This window comes from Felis catus, chromosome A1 (genome assembly GCF_018350175.1).
Source record: "Felis catus isolate Fca126 chromosome A1, F.catus_Fca126_mat1.0, whole genome shotgun sequence".
Classification (NCBI taxonomy): Eukaryota; Metazoa; Chordata; class Mammalia; order Carnivora; family Felidae; genus Felis; species Felis catus.
This window is the reverse complement of record NC_058368.1, coordinates 121894583-121918639: the sequence shown is the minus strand read 5'-3', so window position 1 is coordinate 121918639 and position 24057 is coordinate 121894583. Positions and strand designations below refer to the sequence as shown.

At 42.8% G+C, this 24057-nt stretch overlaps 1 protein-coding gene across 17 annotated transcripts in view; it reads left to right on the top strand.

Moving 5' to 3' along the window:
* PPP2R2B (protein phosphatase 2 regulatory subunit Bbeta) overlaps window positions 1–24057 on the top strand; it is a 510749-nt gene that overhangs the window by 445742 nt on the left and 40950 nt on the right. For all 17 annotated transcript variants that reach the window (XM_019833907.2, XM_011282787.3, XM_019833919.2 and 14 more), the window contains 2 exons: window positions 6954–7131; window positions 21436–21600. In XM_019833907.2, the coding sequence (XP_019689466.1) occupies window positions 6954–7131; window positions 21436–21600 (343 nt within the window). The remainder of the gene's footprint in view (window positions 1–6953; window positions 7132–21435; window positions 21601–24057) is intronic.

Genomic DNA, 24057 nt, shown 5'->3' with positions numbered 1-24057 from the left:
TCCTAACCCATGATGTTAATATAGCCTATTAGTCCCAATATAAAGTAATCTCAACTATTGGGACAGAGGTGGAAGCATCTGTCACACATTGACAAGGAGATATGGATAAATCCAAGCATGGATTTAAATGGACAGAAATTTTTTCAAAAGGCTCCTTAATGTCAATCATGTTAATTGTACTTAACAACCAAGGGTATTCAAATGTTGGTCTACCAAACTCAAACATATTTGACCCAAGGTTACTGAACAGCTGAAATCCATTCACATCCTTCTACATATGACCTTCTCTCCCTCTTTCTTCTCCATGACTCCATCTTCTTTCTGTTCTTTAGCTCCTATCAGGCCATCTCTTCTCTCTCAGCCTTGCCTTGAATCTGTCAACTTGCTGGGGCACTGGAGGTTGCCATGGTAAACACAGCTGTTGTTTTTTCTCTGTGAAGAGTCGGTGCATGAAGACACTTGAGTCCTCACCTCTAGCCTCTTCCCGCTGTGCATTTTCACAGATGTCATTTCAAGTGGGGGCTTCAGGGGCTTCAGGATTCTGCACAGCTTTCCTTGTGTATCTCTGAGGGGGTGCTTTGTGACCAGTGGCACCTGCTTAGGTGCTCTGGAAGATTGTGAAGAATCGCCTGCATGGTCACCAGATAAGCCAAATGACAGCAACATTCATTTTGTTAGTAAATGGCTTCTGGGAACTGAAAGATGATCTTGTATTTTCCAAGAGGAAAGGCAGGAAAGATAATTAGAAAATAGCTGGGGCAGGAAGACTGAAGGAAGGGTGGGGAGAGACAGAAGGAGTGGTGACAGACAGAGCAAGCAAGGGGTTGCTGAACCAGAAGGGGAGTCTGTATTGGACAGCTATCCCTGCTCCCTGAATCCTCCCTGTCCTCACAGTCACATCTGTCATCCAGTGCTCACTACTGAGCCAACATCTGCTGCTGTTCGCTTACAAACCACTGCAGCACAAAGATTCCTTGCTGTTCCTCCTATACTGTAAGCACAAGCCACTCTCAGGTGCTCCAACCTTTGTACTTGTTCTTCCTCCTCCAGGAGTGCTCTTCTCCAGACAGCCATAAGGCTCCCTCCCTCACTGCATTCAGATCTCCCCTCAAAAGTCATTCCCTGAGAGACATCTTCTAGAATCACCCCACCTCAAGTAGAAGCCCATCCACTGTCTACCCCCTTACCCAGTTCAGGTTTTCTTCATGTCTGGTACAGAGTAGGGACTTCAGTATTTGTTGAGTGAATAAATCACGGACACCCTCCCCCAGAAACGCGTGGAATCATACAGTTGCACACATGTTCTTTGCTTTCTTCCTCCTGAGCTTTTGTGTGTGCTGGTCCCTCTGACTAGAGCACCCCCGACTCTGCCTGATCGAGTCCTACAAACCCTTTGTACCCTGCCTGCTTTCATAGCCCTCTCCTTTCGAGGTCTCCGTTGACCTCCCCAGGTGGACACATAACCCATTTGGCCAACACGGCCTGGGCAGTGCCCACCGACCTCCGTCACAGCACAGATGCCCTGCACTGAAATGTCTCTTCACTTGTCTCTTTCCCACACACCCCAGTGGGCTCTTCCAGGGCCTACAATAGAGAGCCACCAAGGGCTTAGACTCCAGAGTCAAGAGTGCCACGTGTGTGTTCCAACTGTGTGACTTTACACAAATTACTTAACCTTTCTGCCCTCAGTCCCCTCATCTGTGCAAAAGGGATCGTAATATCTACCAACATAAATCACAGGATATTGATGAGAATTCTCTGATGAATTGCTGGAGTGTTTATATTTTTCTTTTTTTTTTAATTCACTTATTGTCAAGCTAGCTAACAGTGTAGTCTTGTAATTGCTGAAGTGTTTAAAACATCCTAAGCTGTTAGCTGGGTAAGAGGATAGTGAGTGGAGGGTGTCCTGTTTGAGGTGGGCTGGGCATGGAGGGCCTCCCTCAGGGGGGATAACTGAACAGAGAGCTCACTGCTGAGAGAGAGGCAGTGGTGTGGTTCTCTAGGCTCCTTACATCCCACTAACATTACAGATGAGATCTATTTCTATAAGCCTTGTGGCAGGTTAGACTCTGAGACCCCTCTCTTGGGACCTGAGATGTTATCATCTAATTTTCTAACATGATGCTGGTGGTCTTGCCCACTGGGCTAGTGTGTTCATCTTTTGGAATCAGGCTCAGCACAATGAGCTGTAACTGAATCAAGGTCCAGAAGGAATATGAGGCACCTGAGGGAGGGACATGACCAAAACCCAGCAGTGCACTGCAGAACCACCTTTGAGGGCCAAGGACTCTCTTCTCATTGCAGGCACAATGCAGCACTGGCCTTGTCTCACAGTTGATTCTAGCCTTGTCAACCACAGCCACCATTGCTCAGAAAAGAGGCTTTGAACTACAAACTAAAGGTCCTGGCTTGGTCCTGGGTTTTGTCCAATTCTGGTCCTGTCATTTGGCAAGAAGGGGCCTCTGGTCCTGTGGAGAACAGTTCAGGCACATGGTATGGGGAAGGGGTAGAGGAAGCTCTGGGATGAGAGGTAGAAAGCTGGGTGACCATGGACAATGTACATCTGCTGATTTTAGGTACTGCCTGGGCCAGTCATTTTCAAACTTTCCTTATCCACAGAAATATTTATTTAAGCATGATATAAATGAGAATCCAAACGTACTACCAAGAGCAATGGCGAGGGTAAAGCCTTGACAACCACAGCTTGCCATTAAATTCCCCATCCTGATCACACACACACACACACACACACACACACACACGATGGCCCTTCCAAGATTCATTGTTCCATGATTCAGTGTCACATCTCTATAGCACAGAGTCCTTCCAAAATATTAGGCTGAACCGGAGGCAATAACTGAGATTTGATGATTTTGGACCTGCAAAAATGGCAAGATCACATTTCACACTAATAGTTTCGTCTGCACCATTGTACTCACTCAGGAACCAAATAGCCTCGGTTCAGCTCCTCAGTGTACTGTATGTGTGCCATTGGACAGGATACTTCACCTCCTTGATCCTCTCCTGTAAAATGGACAAGCAGAATAGTCTTCCCCAGTGCTCTGCCCAAAGAAGTCAGAAGGCTGAATGAAGCAGAGCCCTGGCGTTGGGGCTGGTGAGCTCTGACACAGTGCTTGGCCAATAGCACAGAAGCCCTCCGTCAGTGTCTTACAGAGAAAGCCCTAATGAGGTCCTGTGGGCCCAACTCAGAGAATAGTGTCCTATTCTTCTCCCTGCCTGGCCTTGAAGAGAGTATGTAGCCAGTGCAGTTGGAAAACAGTCCCAACAAGGCTTCCCAATCAGTCATCCCGTCCAGTTTGAACCAGACCCCCACTCTTCCTTCTTGTGAGGGGCATCACTAGGCAGTGGGCAGGTCTTGACCTGGACATGAGAATGGTGCTGGCATACCATGAATGACATTCCTCCCTCTGCCTTATCTAGGTAAGGCATTAGAGGCTCCCTCCCCAGATACCTACGCGGAGCCTTCCCTATTAAGTGGTACATCATGGAATATGTCAGCCTGAATTAGCAGGCAGGCCCATCACGTTAAGCTGACGCTCTGGGCTGGCAGTTCCCACTTTGTAATGCCTCTTGATCCTGGCCGTCACGCTCCCTCCTTGTCACCACAGCCACAGGAAGCCTCCGCCGACAATGCACAGTAATGAAGGAGGCTCAGGGAAGAGTTTAGGAGGAGCCACAGGAAGTCCTTGCAGATTCCATTTCTTCTGGGGCCCTGGGGAGCCCACTTTGAGCTCTGCTACCTCTGGGAGGGGGCCAGTGGGGAGGCAGAGGATGCGCAGGTAGCACTCAAAAGCTCCAGGTGGGGCGTTCCTTTATGACAGACTACAAAAGCATGGCATGTGTTTTTGGAAGTACACGGAATAGTCACTCCTATTCAAATACCAGGTACACCTACATCACCTAACTGAGGTTTGTAGAGGCAGCTCAACTACAAAACTCTGACTACTGCTACCGTTATTATTATCAGTAATAGTGTTGATTCCATAAATTCTCCTGGCAGCTTATTCGTGTCACTTACAGAGCATTTATTACTTCCTGCCATGTATGATATTTGCATGTGGTGTGATACATTGGAAGGAGCACTAGGTCTGCAGTCAGGTAGGCTCTGGTATTAAATTCTGACAATGCCTCTTAGCTCATAGCTGGGCAACCCTGGGCCACTGACTTAGCCTCTCTGAGCCTGAGCTTTCTCTTCGTATTAATACTCACACCACAACCTATTTCACAGAGCTGTTGAAAGAATTACCATAAATAACATCCGCAGAATGATTGACACAGAGGAGTAAATGCCCAATAAATACTTTTGGGTAGAGTTCCCAAGAACAGAGTCACTTTTTTTTTATCCATTACAAAGTCTTAATTCAGATGCACCCTTAACTGGTGTTGGATGGTATATCACCTTCCTTTCCAAAACTTACCTCATTTGCCCTCTAACTTGTTCTCCCCTGTACATCAAGAATCATCTAATCAAACTTTATCATACCACAATCATTGGAAATCTTTTTAGTTCTGCCCATTTCTCTAAGGATAATGGCAAAAATTTGGGGGGTGGGGGCTTGCCTGTGACCTACCCTATAACTTCATCTCTTACCATGGTTCCCATCACTCTCTTTCTGTCTTAACCACATTGACCTATTGACCCTTCATTTTGCTTTACCCCCACCCTAGGACCTTTGCACATGCTCTTGTCCCTGACTGGAACATTCTTTCCTCCCCTCCTGGCCTAGTAAACCTGTTCTCATCCTTCACAGTCATCCATCCAATACTTCTTCAGCAACAGCTCTCCAGGCCTCCCTGACCATGTTAAATCCTCTTTTGCATGATATCTATTTGGGGGCACTTAGGACATTTTGTTGTGACATGACTTCCTATCTCCCTCCTCTGTCTAGCCCTGCTCTATGAAGGCAGGAAGTGTCTGGTTTGGTTCACTGGTTGGATTCTCTAGGACATTGTATGGAGCCCAGTAGATGTTGCTCAAAGAACAAGAAGGCAGGTGAACCAGAGAGCATGTTATCTCCACAGATTCCAGTGACCTTTCCTGATAACTAGGGCACAGTGGGTCTTATTGGTTTTCAAATAGTATGGCCCAGAGCTCAGGAGGGCCAAGTTAATCACCCATGGTCACACAGCCTTTCACTCTGTGGTCAGTCTGTGATGAGAACCAAGGTCTTCGAGTTCTCTCCCTTCCTGAGCTTATGCTCTAAAACCATCATCCATAATTGGCATAGAGGGCGCATGAAGGCTTGCCTTCCCCTCCCTGGTCTGGTGTTCAGAGGATCCCCACCACATCCTACATCCACATCTCAAGCCAACTCTGTCTTCCAGGGTGTCTAGCACCAGAGCTGTATAGGACTCTGAGTTCTCTGAATTGTTTATTTATTTAAATTATTTAATTTAAAATCTCCTTCAGAGGTGATCTGAACTCCCTTCAAGACTGAACTGGGAGAATTATGTTTTGTCAAAGGTTATACCTTTGAAGTGAGTACACTTCACAAAATGTAACCTTTGTTCCTGCCCTTTTCCCCTCACCCCTTGGGTTGAAACCAATTCAGAAGTTGAAGCCTTAATCAACTACCTGGTAGCAAATTAGTCAGCAAGTTAGCTCAACTGCAAGAGGTGACTTCCTCATAAAGGAAATTTTGGTCCTTTTTTTTTTCTTCTTTCTCTTAAAGGACAACATCTGTGTTTTGTGTTTGTTTTGTTTCGTTTTTAGTCTGTCCCCGGCCAGGCATTGCTGTTCTCCCTCACCTTCTCAGGAACCAGTTCACCCAGGAGTTGTCAGAAGTGCCCTTGAATTCACAGAGAGAGTCAGGGGGTGCGCCTGGGTGGCTCAGTCGGTTAGGCATCCAACTTGGACTCACGTCATGATCTCATCGTTTGTGGGTTTGGGCTCTGCGACATGCTCTGTGCTGACAGCTCAGAGCCTGGAGCCTGTTTCAGATTCTGTGTCTCCCTCTTTCTCTGCCCTTCCCCTGCTCATGCTTGCTTGTTCACTCTTTCTCTCAAAAATAAATAAACTTAAAAAAAAGAAAAAGAATCTGAAGAGTCTGGGTCTTCTTGTTCATATTTGCCTGGAAGACCTTCATGTGTGGGAAATGATTTAACTGCCTGATTCTTTGACCTGTGGAGAAGAAAAAATTTTCTTACATATTCTTATTCACTCTTTCAGCAAATAATCACTGAGGACCCTTTAGATATCACTAAGCTGACCATATAGTTTATTGTCCAAATGAGGATAGTTTCGGTGTGAAAGTGGACACTACCTGGTTCGTACACCGGGTAGTAAATATAAACCAAGATTTTCCCAGGTAAAACAAGTTGTCAATGAGTGCCATGTATGATCATGGCTGAATTTTAGAATTAACTATTAGAATCTTGGGTGATTATATATTTTCACAAAATGCCCTTAAAGATTGGGGGGAAAAAGCCAGGATGGGGTCTAGACCTCCAAAGCCATGAAGTATATATGTGTAGGTCAAAGTTGAACTACATATTTCTAAAATTTTCCCACAACTTCCTTTTCCAAGTACACTTCATGTTTAAAACAAACAGGCAGCTTGGAACAACAGCTCTGGAAGCTAATGCCTGATCAGTAGCTTCTAAGCGCACTTTCTCTAAGATGAGGCCACCTAGAAGGTCCAGGGAAAATGCTTAGAATCTATAAAGTATGAAATTGCCCATGAAGGCTAAGTGATGATGACATCTTTTGAGAAGGAAGTAAAACTAAAAGTAGCAGAGGGAAAAATAAAATTAAAAAACTAAAAGGAACTGAGGAAACAGGAGTATGTGATTTATCAGTCTGCTTCTCTAACTTCAAGCTTTTTAAATGTGATTATGATTTTGTGTTGTGATGATGAAGGACATAAACATGCGGACGTTTTCCCTAGTGAAGAACTTTGGTTCTGAAGTGATTTGTTTCTCTTGCATCCCAGGTGCCTGTTCTGAGACCCATGGACCTGATGGTGGAGGCCACCCCGCGAAGAGTATTCGCCAATGCACACACGTATCACATCAACTCCATATCAGTCAACAGCGACTATGAAACCTACATGTCAGCTGATGACCTGAGGATTAACCTTTGGAACTTTGAAATAACCAATCAAAGTTTTAGTATCCTTTCCTTGGGGTCAATAACCAGTTGGCTTGAATCATATGTATTCAGGTATGAGCAGGCTTGGGGGGAAATAGAAGAGAGAGGAGCAGTCACAACCACAGACTCCTAGCACTTGTGGAGAAAGAACTATGCTCTTTTAAATTACATTGGCGTCCATCTTTCATTGTAACAAAGTTAGAGAAGTATTGAATTACTAAAATAGTGGCCCAGGACTAGCTCTGGATAGGAAGTCTGAATCACTTCCTTTATGCAGAGGCATTTGTGTGTTGTGAATTAAAATCAGTTGTGACTTTATCAACTATAAGATAAGACCCTAGAATTCAGTTAAGATTCCTTTCTCTTGTTAAAGGATCTATAAATGGCCTGTATGGACAGCATGGACCACAGGTACACATGAGATGGTTTTCATCGTATCATAATAGTAGAAATAATACTGGCTGCCACTTATTGCATTCCAAGCACTGCAATAGGAACTTTATGCATAGAATCTCATTGTTTAAAGTATTATTTATTTGTTTTGAGAGAGAAAGCATGGGCAAGCAGGGAAGGAGCAGGGGGAGGGAGAGAGTGTCCCAAGCAGGATCAACACTGTCAGTGAAGAGCTCAACGCAGGGCTAGAATCCATGAACTGTGAGGTCATGACCTGAGCCGAAATCAAGAGTTAGACGCTCAACTAACTGAGCCACCCAAATGTCCCACATAGAATCTCATTTTGAGAAGTACACATATCATAATATTACAGCTTGATGAATTTTCACCCAACACACACCTATGTAACCAGCATCTGGATCAAGAGACACCAAACTTTACTAGCAGTCCTCAAGTCCCCAACACACTTCATTCTAGTATTAATACACCGAAACCCTAATGTAAGGTTTCTTTCTTATATCAAAGAAACCCTAATGTAAGTATTACTATCTCCTCTGTTAGCTAAAATCCACAGATATCAAGAAGATGTTGAATGAATGTCTGAGCCAACATTCTTACTCCATTATGATGACCCGCTCTTTAATAATATGGATCGGTCATTTATTCACTACCTGCCCTGTGGTCTGTGCCACCACAAACCTGACTCTTCACTTGAATTTCCATTCCGTTCATGGTTTCTCAACCCAGGAAGCTGAGCAGCTGACCTAGGAGTCAGTATGGATTCTTTTCTCTCCCTCACCAGCCTCCATGCCCCCAGCCCAATCTGTCTATGAGGGCTGCCTATGCTTCCTCTGAAATGTATCTCTAATCAACTCATTTCTTTCCATTCTGCTCCTCCTACCCTATGGTGCTGTAGGCCATTATTCCTTCCTCTGTGTGACTGCAGAAATCTCCTGTTCAGTCTCCATTTTTTCTTGATCTCCTACATAGTTCATGTTCTCATAACAGAGTGGACCTTTCAGTATTTAATTTAGATATCATTCTCCCCCTGCTTAAAACAGTCTAGTAGCTTCCCAGTGAATTTGGAATAAAATCCAAGTTCTTTACCTTGAACTGTAAGATTCTAAATGAAATGGGCCCTGGCTCCCTCTTTAATATCCTATCATGTCACTCTCCCCGAAATCACTCTGATTCAGCCAACTAACCTCTTTTCTGTTCCTGGATAACCTTGTTCTTGTATCTCTTCTTTGTATTTGCTGTTCCCTCTTTCTGGAATACTCTGTCCCTGGAGTTTACTTGGCTAACTACAAGCCATCATTCAGACTTCGATCTAATGTCATCTCCTCAGAGGTCCTTTTCCAGTAACTTACCAGTAGTCCCCAGTAGCCCTCTCTCCTTGTTGTCTTCACAGCACTTATCACTATTTGAAATTGCTTTTTTACTTGTGTATTGGGGTTTCCCCATATTTGAGTATAAATTCTATGAGAGAAGGGACTTTGTATGATCCATTCCTGTAGCCCAGTACCTAGAACATTCTCAGACACAGAAAATACCATTTTGGTTGGATAGGTCAAGTTTGAAGTGTGATAGGTCACTGAAGTGCAACTATCCAGTAGATAGTCGATGGTGAAATGTAACCAGGAAATCTCACTTTAAGAGTATGTTGGTTAAAGTAAAGCTCTGAATGTTGTGATATAAATAGACCTCATAGTGGCTCAAACACATAAAAGATGACTTCTGTTATAATGGAGTCATTATGATGATCACCACCAGCAAGCATCCTCCTCCAATCAGTGAATCAGAGAATTAGGTCCTTCCACCCTGCAGCTCCCCAGTGTCACCAGGCTTACTTGCAATCAGGACAGCAAAGGAGAAGATCGTAGAGAACCACACATGGAAGCCTCTTTTGAGCCAGGCCCTCAAATAGCATGAATTCCATTGGTTAGAAGTCAGTCACATGGCTACCTCTAACTGCAAAGCAGGCTGGGAAATGTAATATAGCTATGCATGTAAAAAAAAAAAAAAAAAAAAAAAAAAGATTAACCTGGTTTGGTACACAGTTAGCTAGTCTAGTCTCCACCACAGAGGAGTGCTAGATACTTGCCCAAGGCTTTTTTTTTTTAAGTTTTTATTTAAATGCCAGTTAGTTAACATACAGTGTAACATGAGTTTCAGGTGTATAATAGAGTGATTCATCACTTCCATACATCACCTGGTGCTCCTCACAACAAGTGCACTCCTTAATCCCCATCACCCATTTTACCCCTCACCCACCGCCCTCCCCTCTGGTAACCTTCAGTTTGTTTTCTGTAGTTAAGAGTCTGTTTCTTGGCTTGCCAAGGTTTTTTAAGGAAGGCAGCTTTAAGCAAGTAGTGGCAGTGATGGAGGCACTAAGACCTGACCCTCAGGACCATGACTGGCATCTCTTGTCGTTCACAGAGTAGATTCTACATACTGTCTGAGCCTCCGACAACCTGCCTACAGATTGTGCATAGAAGTGTGGCTGCTAATAGAATGAATGTGGGTGGTGGTTCCCTTTCTCCTTTTACATCTTTTCCGAGAGCCAGAAATCTGCTCAGACTTAGCTGCTGTCACTCTGAGTGCCTGCTGTCCCCAGTCTAGATGACATGTTTTCTGGATTTGCCCCTAGGCCTTCAAGAGGGAGGGGGGTTTCTTTAGGCAATTTGGGAGACAGATGCCTGGGGGAGAATGCAAAGGGGAAATATTAATAGCACAATTTAGGTTATATTCTGCAGATGTGTGACAGCCTGCCAGATGCTGGCATACAAATGAGACTGTGCCATTCACCCTTAAAACAGCCATATGTAAAATAATTATTGTCATCATGAGTATGATGATCACTGATATCTATATAGTTCTTTTCAACCAAACCGCCTTAAGCACTAAGCTGACTGTACAAACTGGGCCCCTTTTGCCTCTCGTCACTGAAGTGAAGCCACCTCTGGGGTAGGAAGCGGCCATCTTTCAAAACACCCTCAGAAAAAACACCAACCACCAGGCAGGTCTTTTTGAATCATACATTGTTTACTACCATTTCTATAATGCCATTTATCCACTAAGAAGGCTGTCAAACATGGCTCAGGATAGAATAATGTGGGGTTCCCAAAGCATGGTATGAGTACCACTGGGGTGGTAGGAACACTATGTGGACTTTTTTCATTTTTATGGTTAGGTATTTACAGTCATGAGTACTAGAAAATACAGCTATCATATCAGTCTGATGACTTCATAGATACTGAGAACACTTAAATTACAAAGTAAGTTATATGTGAAGAAAAGTAGATGGTAAGACAAGTGGTCTTGCAGTCTTGTTTGAAAAATAAAGTCACAACTTCCAGTGCCTGGCATTTTGTGTGACATTGGTCATTGGCGTTATGGTTGAGAACACAGGCTTTGGAGTCTCAAAAGTCCTTGAACTTCTGAAAGTCCTAAAGCCTAAAGTTCACACTCAGCTCTACTGCTTACTGGCTGTGTAGCTTTAATGTGGTTCTTAACTTATCCAACCCTCTGTTTCATGATCTTGAGAGAGAAGCTTTATAAAAGAGGATTGTGAGAATTTGTTAAGCTGTTTTATATATATATATATATATATATATATATATATATATATATATATGGATATTTTATCCATATATACATATACATATATATATATGGATATATATATGGATAAAATTATCCACATATATAAAACATTTATATTTTAATACGTATATGTGGATAAATTTTGTATATACAGTTGACTCTTGGATCATGGGTTTGGACTGCACAGGTCCACTTACATGCAGATTTTTTTTTATAAGTGCAATACAGTACTATAAATGTATTTTCTCTTATGATTTTCTCAATAATGTTTTCTCTAGTTTACTTTATTGTAAGAGTACAGTGTATAATATATATGGCATACAAAATATGTATTAATCAACTTATGTTATTGGTAAGGTCAACAGTAAGGTATTAATCATTAGGTTTTAAGGGAGTCAAAAGTTACATGTGGTTTTTTTATTGCATGGGAGTCAATGACCCTAGTCCCCACATTGTTCAAGGGTCAGCTGTATATAAAATATATCCGTGTGTGTGTGTGTGTGTGTGTGTGTGTGTGTGTGTGTATAGAAAGAGAGAGAGATACACATATGCTTGTGTGTGTATCCATATACACACATAAACACATATGCTTAGGCCAGTACCCTGCTACATAAATTATAAACAGGCTTAAACAAGCATGATTATCATTAAAAGGATTCGGAAACTAGAAAAATTGAATGTTAGTATGGTGGATGCTACTCTGCTAAATTTATTGTCTGGGTCCTCTTCTTAGTTCTTGATGTCTCCTTTGGTTCTGCAGTTGGATGTTCTTCTCAAGATGTTGCTCTTTATACCCCAGTTACCACATATTTGAAGGATCTCTGAGGTCCAGGTTTTTGCGTTTAATACCATATCAGATTAAGGCATTCCTAGCCCTTTGACACCTGGTCTTGAGTCCTCTCCCTTCCTTCCATAGCTAGTCTGTCTTTGTCTTATATAATAGGTTCTGGCCTAAAGTGGTCAAACTTTGGCCTTAATGGGTTAACTATTTCAGGACAATAATAACTCATTTCTAGATTAGTGATATTCTAGGGCAAAAAGCAGCCATAACTTTTCAAACTGTTTTCTGTGGTATACTTAGGATCCTTTGAGTTCTCTTCCCAGGACTAAGAATGGGTTGACCTTGGCTCTTACCCTGTCCAATATAAGAGCTATTAAATAGGCTCCTATCAAGTAAAAGTAAAGGTACAGCTCTCGACAACTGTATACTGAGTACCTATTCTGTTCCCGTCACTGCACTAAGCCATGGGGATACAAAAGTGAAAAGAAATTTTCTGCTTTCAGAATGACATTCATCAAATAATCACACTAATGAGCATATAATTACAAACAGAAGTAAGTCCTTTGAGGAAAGGAAATACAGTCCTGTGTATGCTTCTTTTTTGAACTCTGATACAGATTTCAGGGAATAAAAGGAGACTTTGCAGAGGAACTGATTACTGAGTTAAGATCTGAAAGAGGAAAAAAGGTGTGGAGAGATTGGTCTAGCATGTACAGAGGGCGTGTGACAGGAGGGAGTGTGGCAATGTTGGAGAAACTCTAAAAAGTCCATTGTGACTGAAGGCCAGAGAATGTGGTGGAGCATGATGCAAACAAGGCTAGAAAGGTTAGCCACATCTTACTCAAGTCTGGTCTCTGGTCGTGAAACAGAGGATTTCTCTGAGAGAGGACATCTGAACTCTAGAGGTACTTCATCATTGGCCTTAGTCTTAGCTCCCCTGTACAACAGCTTCATTTGTCAACTGAGCTGAGGCCCTTTGGAACTTATTCCCTGATGAGGGGACCATATAACCTCAATTCTTGGCTTCTGTCTCTTCATAGTACCATGGACAGCGGCCTTCCTTTTAATCTGGTGGGATTCTGCCAGGCAGGCTTTGAAGGAAGCTGTGGGGCCTAATACAAGTTTGTCTCCCTTGTTGCTATTGTGGCTTTCATCCACAAATGTACATATCAATCTGAGGCTGGCATTTAGTGTAAAAGGAGAATATTCCATTGACATATCCAGAACATTGGTCCGTGTGTCCCAGGGCAGCCTTCTCCTCCCCATTAATAAATGTAGCCTTGGTACATTTTCCAAGTTTTCCAAGGCCTAGTGTTTTGCTTGACACTCTGTGCCTGCCAGACCTAAGACTTCTTGAGACAAGGTATTTATCTATGCACAGGGAAAGCCCTTTGGATCTCATGTTGTCAGGGAAGAGGGCAAGAATGAAACTGCACACTTCTTGGGCTTTTTGAGCTTCCTCAGAGCAGTAGGTATAGCTTCATAATCAGGAGTGCTTAGTAGTTAGTAGTAGTTAGCTTAGTAGTTAGACTCCAGAGTCAGATTCACTGGATTGGAATCCAATTTTGTCTCATACAATCTTTGTGACCTTAATAAGCTGCTTAACACCTCTCTGCCCCTTCATTGTCTCATCAGTTAATGGAGATAATAAATACCATCTATCTTATAAGGTTGTTGTGGGTATTAAAGGAAATAATCATGTAAATTTCTTAGCCAAGTGCCTGGCACAAAAAGAAGGCCTAATGAATAGTATTATATTTGAAATATATACTATTGTATATGAAATAATTACTATTATATTTGAAACATTTCCCCAGCCCTTTGTTCTTCTAACCTTGCTGCTTGAATCCCATTCTCTCCTAAGAAAACCACAAGTTGAGGTGATTTACAGTATCTAGGCCTGGCATCTTGGCCTACTACTGACCTACTGTGGATTTTCTGCATTTTAAAAAACTAGGCCTTGAGAAGGCTGCTAAGTCACAACAAATGAAAGTAATTTATTGAAATTTAATAACTTAAATTTATTGAGCATCTACCATGTGCATGAGAAATGCCAAGATGAATAAAACTCCATCCCTGATATTATGATTTTTGTAATCTGAAAGGGTAGATGTATCATGCAGAGTTCAATCAGGGAAGCAAAACTGTTGGGAGAGGTGTGTGTGTGTGTGTGTGTGTCTGTCTGTCTACAGAGAAAGAGGGGGGGGGGACAGAAGGGAGAGGGAGAGAGACTGACTTATTACAGTGAGTTAGCCTTGCAATTGTGTGACTGGCCAAGCAAGTCCAGGGTCTGTAAGGCAGTTAGGCAAGAATGAAAAATCACAAGGAAGCTGGAAGAACGTGAGCATGAGTTGAAGCTTGTCCACACATGGACAGTGAGGAGGGAGAACAACTGTGGACCCAGCAGCCTTTTGGAGTCTCTTCCTTTAGGAAAGCCAAAGCTTTCCTTTAAATGTCTTCCAAACCGATTAATTCAGGCTCACCCAGGATTATCTTCCTTCGATTAACTGAAAGTCAACTCATTGGGGCCTTTAATCACATCTGCAGAACTTCTTACAGCACCTAGATTACAGTAGCACATAGATTAGTGTTTGATGGAATAAGTGGGAGAAGGTGTGTGTGTACTACAGAGCAACTGCTTCTTCCCTTTTGTCCTCCAACCCTCCTGAGCCCGTGTTAGCCCACGGTAACCAGCAACATCCTAGAAAGGGAACTCTAAGGATTGTAGTTCAGCCTAACCGAGTTAACATTCCTCAAAACCAGCGAAGTGATTAGGTGGACAGAGGGAGACAGTCATGTGACCATACTAGGGAAGATCAGACCAACAATTTTCAGAGCCTGTATTAAATACCAGGTATGTGATACACGTCATCTACTGTAATTTTCTTCCTCTTTTTGTAAATGAGTTAACAAATTTAAAGGCTTTCAAGATTAGGTAACGGGTCACAGAATTTGGGATTAACATTTCAGTCTCATTTCATATTCCAATATCATGTGCTCTATCACACCATCTCAAATTACTCAAATCTAGTAATATGGGTTACCTGTTAGGTGTATTCAAGGTTCTATGGAGGCATGGAACAGGAAGAATGATGAAGGAAAGGCTAGACTGCTTCATAAAGAAAGTAACATCTGAATTGACCTTTGAAGGGGTATTGGGTGTTTCCTAATGGTGGAATTCAAGCTCTGTGTCACATGAACAGGGAAGGGTCTGTGGTTATGGGATTTTCAAGTGCCCCCTTCCCCAAATCATGGAGGCCGTCTCAGCCCAGTATCTTTTGTAGCTCAGTACATACTTACAAGCAGTAAGTAAGATGGCCCCGCGACATATTTTTTGTCAGCCTCTCCTGTTAAGCCTAGCAATTGGCAAACCCTCCATAAATATTTTCACGTTGGCTTTTTTTAAGCTCTTAAAAGAGGAATATCCCTTAGAGTCCTCTTCAGAGGTTGCCAGTATCTTATCATCAAGTAACATGTCCCTTCAGCTAACAAGATCTGGATGCTTTGTAATCAATACTTAATATCCAGAGATTACATTCAGACTTTAAAAAGAAAAAAAAAAAAACTCAAAGCAATTCATGTCCCCTAAAAGGAAATCCTACTTTATTATGATTAGTTCTCAGGGCCAAAATAAGGCTGTTCTCCGCCTTCAGTATTGGCAGACTCTAAGTGCAGAAACATGAAAAGCCTCAACTGCTCTTGAAGATAGGTATCTTTCCCAGGCAAACATAGATTTCACTCACCAACCTGGCCTGCAGAAAGGCCTCTTTTTTGGCTTTCCAGTGCTTGATTGGCTTAGGCAGGGCTTAGAAAGGAAACAAAACAAACAAACAAAAATGTTGTTGGTATCAGCAAAATCAGCATGGATAAAGACAGAAGCATATGAGGACATCCCCTTCAAAAGCCCACAAAACTAATGCATATAAAGCTATCTGTGGAAAAATAGGTGCTTTCTGTGAGGGATGGGATTATTCAGTCGACTATAAAGCCATTTAATATCTTTCTCCATGAAATTATTTCATAATCAAAATTCTCAGAGGCTTTCAGAGTAAATAGAATGATGCCCATTCAAAGGCAAAAAAAAAAAAAATTGAAGCGTAGAGAGAGAAAATGACTTTCCCACATTCTCTGAGCAAAACAGACTTGGAATCACTATTGACTCCCAACCTCCTGACCCAGTTTTGTTATAATCACAATATTTTTCACAGTATTATCTTAAACTTGACCCATGGTGATGAGGCTTCTGCTCTCTTAATTTTCTCACAGATGGTTCTAACACAAGCAAACTACTTTTTTAATGTTTATTATTTAAAAATATGTATTGTGGAGATTATAAAATCACCTATAATCTCACCACCTAATTTTGGTGTAAATACAGGGGCTTTACATCACACTTGTAACATAATGCTAGCTAACTTAACTATAAGGGCTCAGAAAAGCAAGTAAATAATAAAAGGGGAAAAATTAATTTATCCAGGAAGCTTTCTCCTTTTTGATGTAAGACATACACATACCTTGTCCCCGCCCCTACACATGTATCATTTCTCTCTCTCTTCCCTCCTTTTTCTGCTTTGCATTTGTTACTATCTGGTTTATATTATATTTATCTGCCTTGCTTAGTGACCACGTGACCTGCTGGAATATAGGCTCCACAAATCAGGGGGATTTGGGTCTGCTTCAGCCATGGTTGTATCCCCTGTGGTGAGAAAAGTATTAGCAGGTTCTTTGTGAACATTTGTGGATTACATCAATGGATGGATGGAGGGATGGATGGATGGATGGATGGATGGATGGATAGATGAATGGTAAAGGTAAGTTACCCTTTGTAAACTAGAGTTTCTAAAGGGTAACTTACCTGCTGACTTTCCATTTAATCCCTTGTAAGATCTTAATCACATCTCCTTCCATACTATATTTTCTCTCTCTGTCTCTCTCTGATTTTTTTACATGACTCTGGTCACAGTGTATATATATATATATATATATATATATATATATATATATATATATATACATATATATATATATATACTTATATACTTATATATATATATATATATAAGTATAATAAGATATATCTTTATAGATATCTCTCTATATGTGAGATATATCTTTTTCTATCCTAACACACTACTTGATTAGAAGAAAATGTGGAAATGATAACTGATAATTGAAAATTCATAGACCTTCTCAGATTGAACTATTACTAACATTTAATATCTTGCCTTTAGCTCATTATTTTCACATTGTAAGTTTCAAACGATATTATGATCATAGTATAGATACAATGTTTCGTGTTTTTTAACAGACTTGGAATTTCATTGCAAAAACAATTTAATGAGATTGATCAAAATTTACATAATCATTTCCCTTTCTCTATGTATGTTATAGTCAATATATTTCTTTTATCATGTTGCTGTAGACATTTTTTTTTTTTTGGTAGAAAGCTTTTTCCAAATTGGGGATTAAGGAAAGACTTTTGAATGGCCTCCATGCTACCCCTTAGCATCCTGCCATTACCCTCTCCATTCCCTCACCCCACTGCTGATGTAATTTATGACTCTGGCTTCGTATTTGTTTGAAGCCAATCCCTTAAGGGGTGACCTCCCAGTGTCTTCAATTATTATTTTAAATGACGCCTTAGGCCCTGCCTGGCACAGTGATGCCCTCACCTTCCCTCCTGCCTTCCAAGCTCGGAGCTCAGCTGCCAAACTAGCTATGCCCCCTCCTGTCCTCAGAGCTGCCTCCAGAGTCCCAGCAGAGAAGCAGATTAACCCCTTTTGTTAGCAGAGGTAATTTGTCTGGGCTCAGCATTAATAAGGAATGCCATAAGCAGTTGGGGTCAGGAAGAACAGATCTGTCAAGCCCCAGGGTTAATTTAATAGCAATCTGTTGGCTGTCTGCCTTGTATATTAGCTGCGAATCCAGTGCTATGTTTTGCTTTCACCACTTAGTTCTTTGGGACAACAGGGAAATAATTTGGATAGAGAGCTCTGAAGGATAGAGAAGGGAAAATTGACTGTCAAAATGCATCATTCTTTTCCAAGATAATACAGTGCTTATCTTTTTTCACTTTCCCTTCCAACATGAAGGGCAAAACCACATATGCTGAAGGTGTGCATCTCCCTTTAGAAAAGAGTGAGAAGAAAGGCCTGAGATGATATAGATCTGAACTATCCTGTTCCCATCATTCCCATAAAGCCATTGAATTTGGTAACTAGTCTCCTCCCAAATGTTTTTAGAACTCAGCAAATCCTCCATCAGTTAACAACTCAAGAAATCCCATATGTTTCTGTCCCAGTTTATGGTTCAGAAAAGAGGAAAATAATTATCAGATCATAGGACACAGAAGTCCTGAGTCAGATGCTATGTCCAAATTCTGATTCTGAAAAGTGTGGCCACCAAAGTGATCAGTGAATTAAAAGAACACAGTCTGCCCTCTCAGATTCGCCAGGGGAAGTGTCAAGAGAGCTAGAATTACTGCACTCAGAAAGGCTGGCTCTGTAAGGGCCTTTTCTCGGGGGAGGAAAATAGCATGTGGTCAAGAACCCAGGCTCTGAAGTCAGACAGGATGGGTTCAAATCCCAGCTCTTCTCTCTGCTAGTCCTATGACCTTGATTAATTTACCTCAGTTACTGAATAGTACTGACCTCGTTAGGCTGAGATGAAGGTCAAATGAGACAATACATGGCACGTGGTGAACATTAACTGCTGGTTATTATTATCGTCCTTGTCCCTGTCATCGCGGTTGTTAAAAAGAGGATTAGAGTCATCCTTAAACACCCACAGAGTCAGACATTCTAGTCAAAAGAGAGATGCTTGGGGATGAGGGATGATGGGGAGGCTTGGGCAGAAGGGAGGGAGCAAGTGAATGAGGGAAGGAGAGAAGATGGACCCAGAGGAAGCAGCCCTAAGCAGACTCAGTGCGCACATCCGTGTTGGTGTTCTTAGTGGTGGGGGATGTTCCTTCCTGCTTTCAAAGATATCTTTAAGCACTTCGTTTTCACACATTCTGACTTTGGGGCTTTATTTTTAGGTGAGAAAAAAATAACAGTAGATGTGGCACCTCCCCCTCCCACACAGCAAAGATCCCTTCCAGTGAAGCTTGTTTTTAGAGCTATCCTGGTAGAGGTTGAGAAAGCTGACACCAGATTTTCTTTCCCTATTTTAGGAAAAGAGAAACATGCTCACTGGTATGGTAGGCTTTGGAGGCTGTTTGTGGAGGGTGATGAAATCTGACAGCAGCTGAACACTAACCTCTGCTCACCCCATCCCGTGTCGTGGCCACAAAGCCCAGGGCAAGGGTCAGGGGGGCTGGAGAAAACATCAGAAATGTAGCTTGGGGCCTTCCAGGGGGCTCAGCCTCCTGTTCCCCCGCATGTGGTGCTACCTGCAATAATATTTATAACTCTGGTAGCAGTTGAGTTGAAAGGTAATGTTTTGTGAATCCAGGGGACCCACGTGCTTTGGAGACCCAAGTAGTATTTACATCTGGGTTTGGCGGGGGAAATTGTAGTACAATGTAGTGTCAGTTCAGTCACAGACTCATTTGAGAAAGAAACAACAGGACTTCGCAGAGATCATTGAAGGGGAAAGAGGCACGACCAGATACAGAGCCATTATTGCACCAGAGTGCCTGCTGGAGCACGGGTGATGTTTGATAATGGATGGCTGTGTTGGTGCTGGTATGACTACAAATACAGGTGCGTTCACTTGTACCTCATGTAAACTCTAAGGAGGGGACTATGAAAAGCACAAGAAACTTTCATCCATCCCAGACTAATAGCATAGTCTCTATCAAGTTAGTTCTTGTTCAGTCGATGCATTGTTTCCCAAAATGGGATATATGAGCTCCCGGCACAGGTATAAACGTGTTTATTTTAATTATGTATTTATTACATGTACATTATTCAAAATGTAACTAGCTCGTTAAATCCATGATTTTATGAATATTGGATTACAGCTTAGACGAGGCTAAGGAAACAAAGTGAGTCGATAGAAGCTGATCTGAAGAAAGCGTGTTAAGCAAATACCACCTGGTGATATACACATGGGGCCAAATCACAAAGGCGGCTCAGAAGTGGTGAAGTCTAGGAAAAGTGGGCAACGTTTTGGTCAGCTTTCCTATGTAACAGCATCTGCATCACGAGGCCTGTGGGGTCCTCAGACAGCACATCAGCCCCAGCCAGGTGCCTCCCATCTGTACGTGGGTCCCCCAAGCTCTGGGTAAGGGTATCAAGGAATCGACACAAACCTAGCCCCTCACACATGCCAGACCTCCTCCTGAAGGTCCTGTGTCCACTGAGTCACCTCCTTAATTAAAAGGCCAGATGTTTCATTTCAATATACAAGGATGTGGCCTTTAAAAATGGAGCTATAATAATTCTTGATCAGAATGGAAAACATTGAGGAAGAAGAAAACAGATGATAAAGGTATATTCCCTAGGAGGCTAAAACTGTCCCACCATACAACTGGATGGCTTTTTTTTTCTGGTGCTTAAACTCCCACAGAAGCTCTACAGCAAATCACAGCTTATAGAAACATGAGGTCCTGTATATCTCTAATAAGACAAATTTTGCACAGTTAGCAAAATGTTGCATCTGAGATAAAATCCTGGTGCTTCCACTCTAGCCATGTGACAGCTTCCATCTCCACCTCTGATAAATGGGGATAAGAAAAGGACTGGTTATAGAGCTGTTATAAGGATTAAATGAGATAAAGTACATGGTATGCTTTGCACAGCAGTTGACCTATAGTCAGTGTTCACTAAATGGTAGCAGCTCGTAGTATTGTCACCCATGTGTTGTTAAAGCAGATCTCAGGGGGCACCTGGATGACTCAGTAAGCATCTGACTTTGGCTCAGGTCATGATCCCACCGTTCCTGAGTTCAAGTACAACATCGGATGAGCTCGAGCCCTGCTTCAGGTAAAAGACAAGCCCCACTTCCTCACTCTCTCTCTCTCTCTCTCTCTCTCTCTCTCTCTCTCTCTCTCTCTGCCCCTTCCTCACTTGCATTGTCTCTCTCAAAAAAAAAAAAAAAGAAAAGAAAAAAAAGGAAGATCTCAGGGATTTCGTAGAAGAGCATTCACAGTCTATCATAGATACCTTTTATCAGCCCAGGAGTCTGGGGAAAGATTCAAGTAAACTGAACTATTTAGTTGGAATGGGACTAGTTTCTTCACCACTGTTGTCAAATGAGAAATGAAAGTCTTTCATAAAATGCAGCTCAGCACATTTTAGCATGGTTGCATGTGCAGATAACTTTGATGGGTCAATGGAACATGTTCTATATGCTATGGAGAATGAAATGCATGTAAGGGGCCAGGGAGACCTGAGTTCTAATGGTGCCTCTGATTCCTGGGCATCTCTGGGCCTCATCTGCCAAGCCCAGTAATACCCTCACATTTGCTCGCACAGTTCCTGTGAGGATCTACTGTGTGTGGTAAACGCTCGCCTGTTACACGAAATGCAGGCAGTGCTGCTACGAATCACCCCCGCGGGTCTGCCCCCTTCTGGTCCCTTCCTTGACTCGTCCGTGCCAGATATCGTCGACATTAAGCCGGCCAACATGGAGGAGCTCACAGAGGTGATCACAGCAGCTGAGTTCCACCCCCATCACTGCAACACCTTCGTGTACAGCAGCAGCAAAGGGACAATCCGGCTGTGTGATATGAGGGCGTCGGCCTTGTGTGACAGGCACACCAAATGTGAGTAGCAAGCAGCACGGAATAGCTGGGGGTGGGTCACTGGGCCCTGACATGCAGGAGGAGGAGGGGAGAGCCCTGGGGATTTGGATCCCCTTCCCCGCCTTCCACACCCTGGCAGCCAAGTGCAGGTGTTGGCCTGACTCAGGACTCAGCTCCATGTCAGGTATTTCGGTACAGATGGAACCTCATGTCCAATTCCACAAACATTTGCTAAAGGCGAATGTGGAATCCAGAGGTGAGTGAGACCTGAGCTGTGTCACATCACGTTGTGATATGATCTGAAGTATGTTTTAAGATCATTCTTGCTGCTGTGGGGAAAATGAATCTGAGGAGCTCCCTGAAGGGAGACCAGGTAGGGGATCATTGCAGTACGCTGGCAGGGGATGGGCGTGGCCGGGACAGGGGCGCCGGTTGGAGGTGGAGAGATGCTGGTGCGTTCTGGACAGATCTCGGGGTAGAGTTAACATGGCCTGCTGGACTGCACGAGAAGCTGTCCTGAATGGCACCTGGGGGTGGTGACTAAGTTAATAATACTGTAGTGCATATTTAAAAGTGGCTAAGAGAGTAGATCATAAAAGTTATCATCACCAGAAAAAGAATTTGTAACTGTGCGTGGTGATGAATATTAACCCGGCTTATTGGTGATTAGTTTGCAACATATACGTATATCAAATCCTTATGTCATGTACTTGAAACTAATATAATGTGTTTTGGTTATATATCAATTAAAAAAAAAAAAGAATTGGCGCGCCTGGGTGGCTCAGTCGGTTGAGCATCCGACTTTGGCTCAGGTCATGATCTCGTGGTTCGTAAGTTACACCCCCACGTTGGGCTCTGTACTCCCATCTCAGAGCCTGGAGCCTGCTTCCAATTCTATGTCTCCCTCTCTCTCTGCCCATCCCCAACTTGTGCTCTGTCTCTCTGTCTCTCTCTCTCTCTCAAAAATAAATAAACACTTAAAAAATAATAATTAAAAAAATAAAAAAGAATACCACCTGCTGCAGGAAGGGGTTAGTGCTTTTAGAGAGGTTGTAGCTCTGGGAACAAGAACTCTCAAAGTCCCAATGGCCATAGTGGGCACCAGAGGATAGCTTCAGAGAAAGGGAATGGGTTACATAAAGGGCAGCCAGACTCACAGGCCCTTGGGTCACACTAGTTTTCGGGCCACTGTTGGAGAGAAAAACAGCTCCAAACTAGTAGGGACTGAGTGCTTCGAAGCCAAAGGCTCTAAGACCCATGTGAGCAGGTGAAGCCTGCTGGCCCTGACAGCAAGTGCTGTGGTAGAAGAGATGGGCCTGGAGCTTTCTGGAAAAAGAACTGCTCCCCAGAGTGGAAGTGCCTAAAGGCAGTGATAATCCATGTCTAGTGTTGGACTAAATAATGTGCAGCTGCCAAGATGTTCATGGGGGACTAGAGCTCTGTTTGTTTCCCCACTACCTTCTGCTTGGTGTTATTTAGCCTCTGCAATTTGCTGTGGAGACCCAGAAATTAAGACCTTTCTCTCCCATAGTCCCACCTTCCACTTTCAATCCCTGTGTGACATGAGTGATGTGATGGCTCTGCCAGGAGAGGGGTGAATGTGTGGGTCGTTTTGATAATCTTTGCTCACTCATTTGGTGTGAGAAGTATCACATGGGGAAGCTGGTTTGTAGAGTGCAGTGCTGTATACACTGTGTGGGTTCTGGAGCCACACGGACCCAGGTCAAAGCCAGACGCAAATGGGTAAAACAGTAACTTCTACCTCATGAGTTTGTCATGGGACTGAGGTGAGGTAACTATTCAGAATTGTTAGTGTGAGGGGCAGCTGGCTGGCTCAGTGGATAGACATGCAACTCAATCTCAAGGTCATGAGTTCGAGCCCCCTGTAGGGCATAGAGCCTACTTAAAAAAACTGTTCATGCGACGTTTTACTTTTTTGCGTGTGTATTTTACCCTTAAAGCAGATTTCATTTCAGAGTATCTACCTTTCAAGTGCTCAGTAGCCACATGTGTCTCATAGCTATCCTATTATTAGTACCTGTTTAAGACATTTCCATCATGGCAGGATGTTCTTTTGGAGAGGACCTGTCTAGGCTATTAGCTCTATGGACCTATTTTGTTTTGCTCATAGCTGTTTCCCCACACTAAACCAGGGCCTGGCGCATGATAGATGATGAATAAACATTTGCTCGTGTGTGTGTGTGCTGGCACTGATCTTTGAGCAGTACTTACTTCTGTAAGCCAACAAGAGGAGGAGTGTTCAGTGCAGAAGGACCAGCATGTGCAAAGGTGCTGAGCCACGAAAGATCGTAATGTTGGTGGAACTGCAGGATGAATGATATGGATGGTACATAGGGAATGACTGGGAGACAGAAGTGATTTGAAGCTGAGGAGGAATACAGGAGCCTGGGCATATGGCCATGATGAAGAACTTGAATGTTTTCTCAAAGTCATTGAACAGCCATTTACGTAACCAGG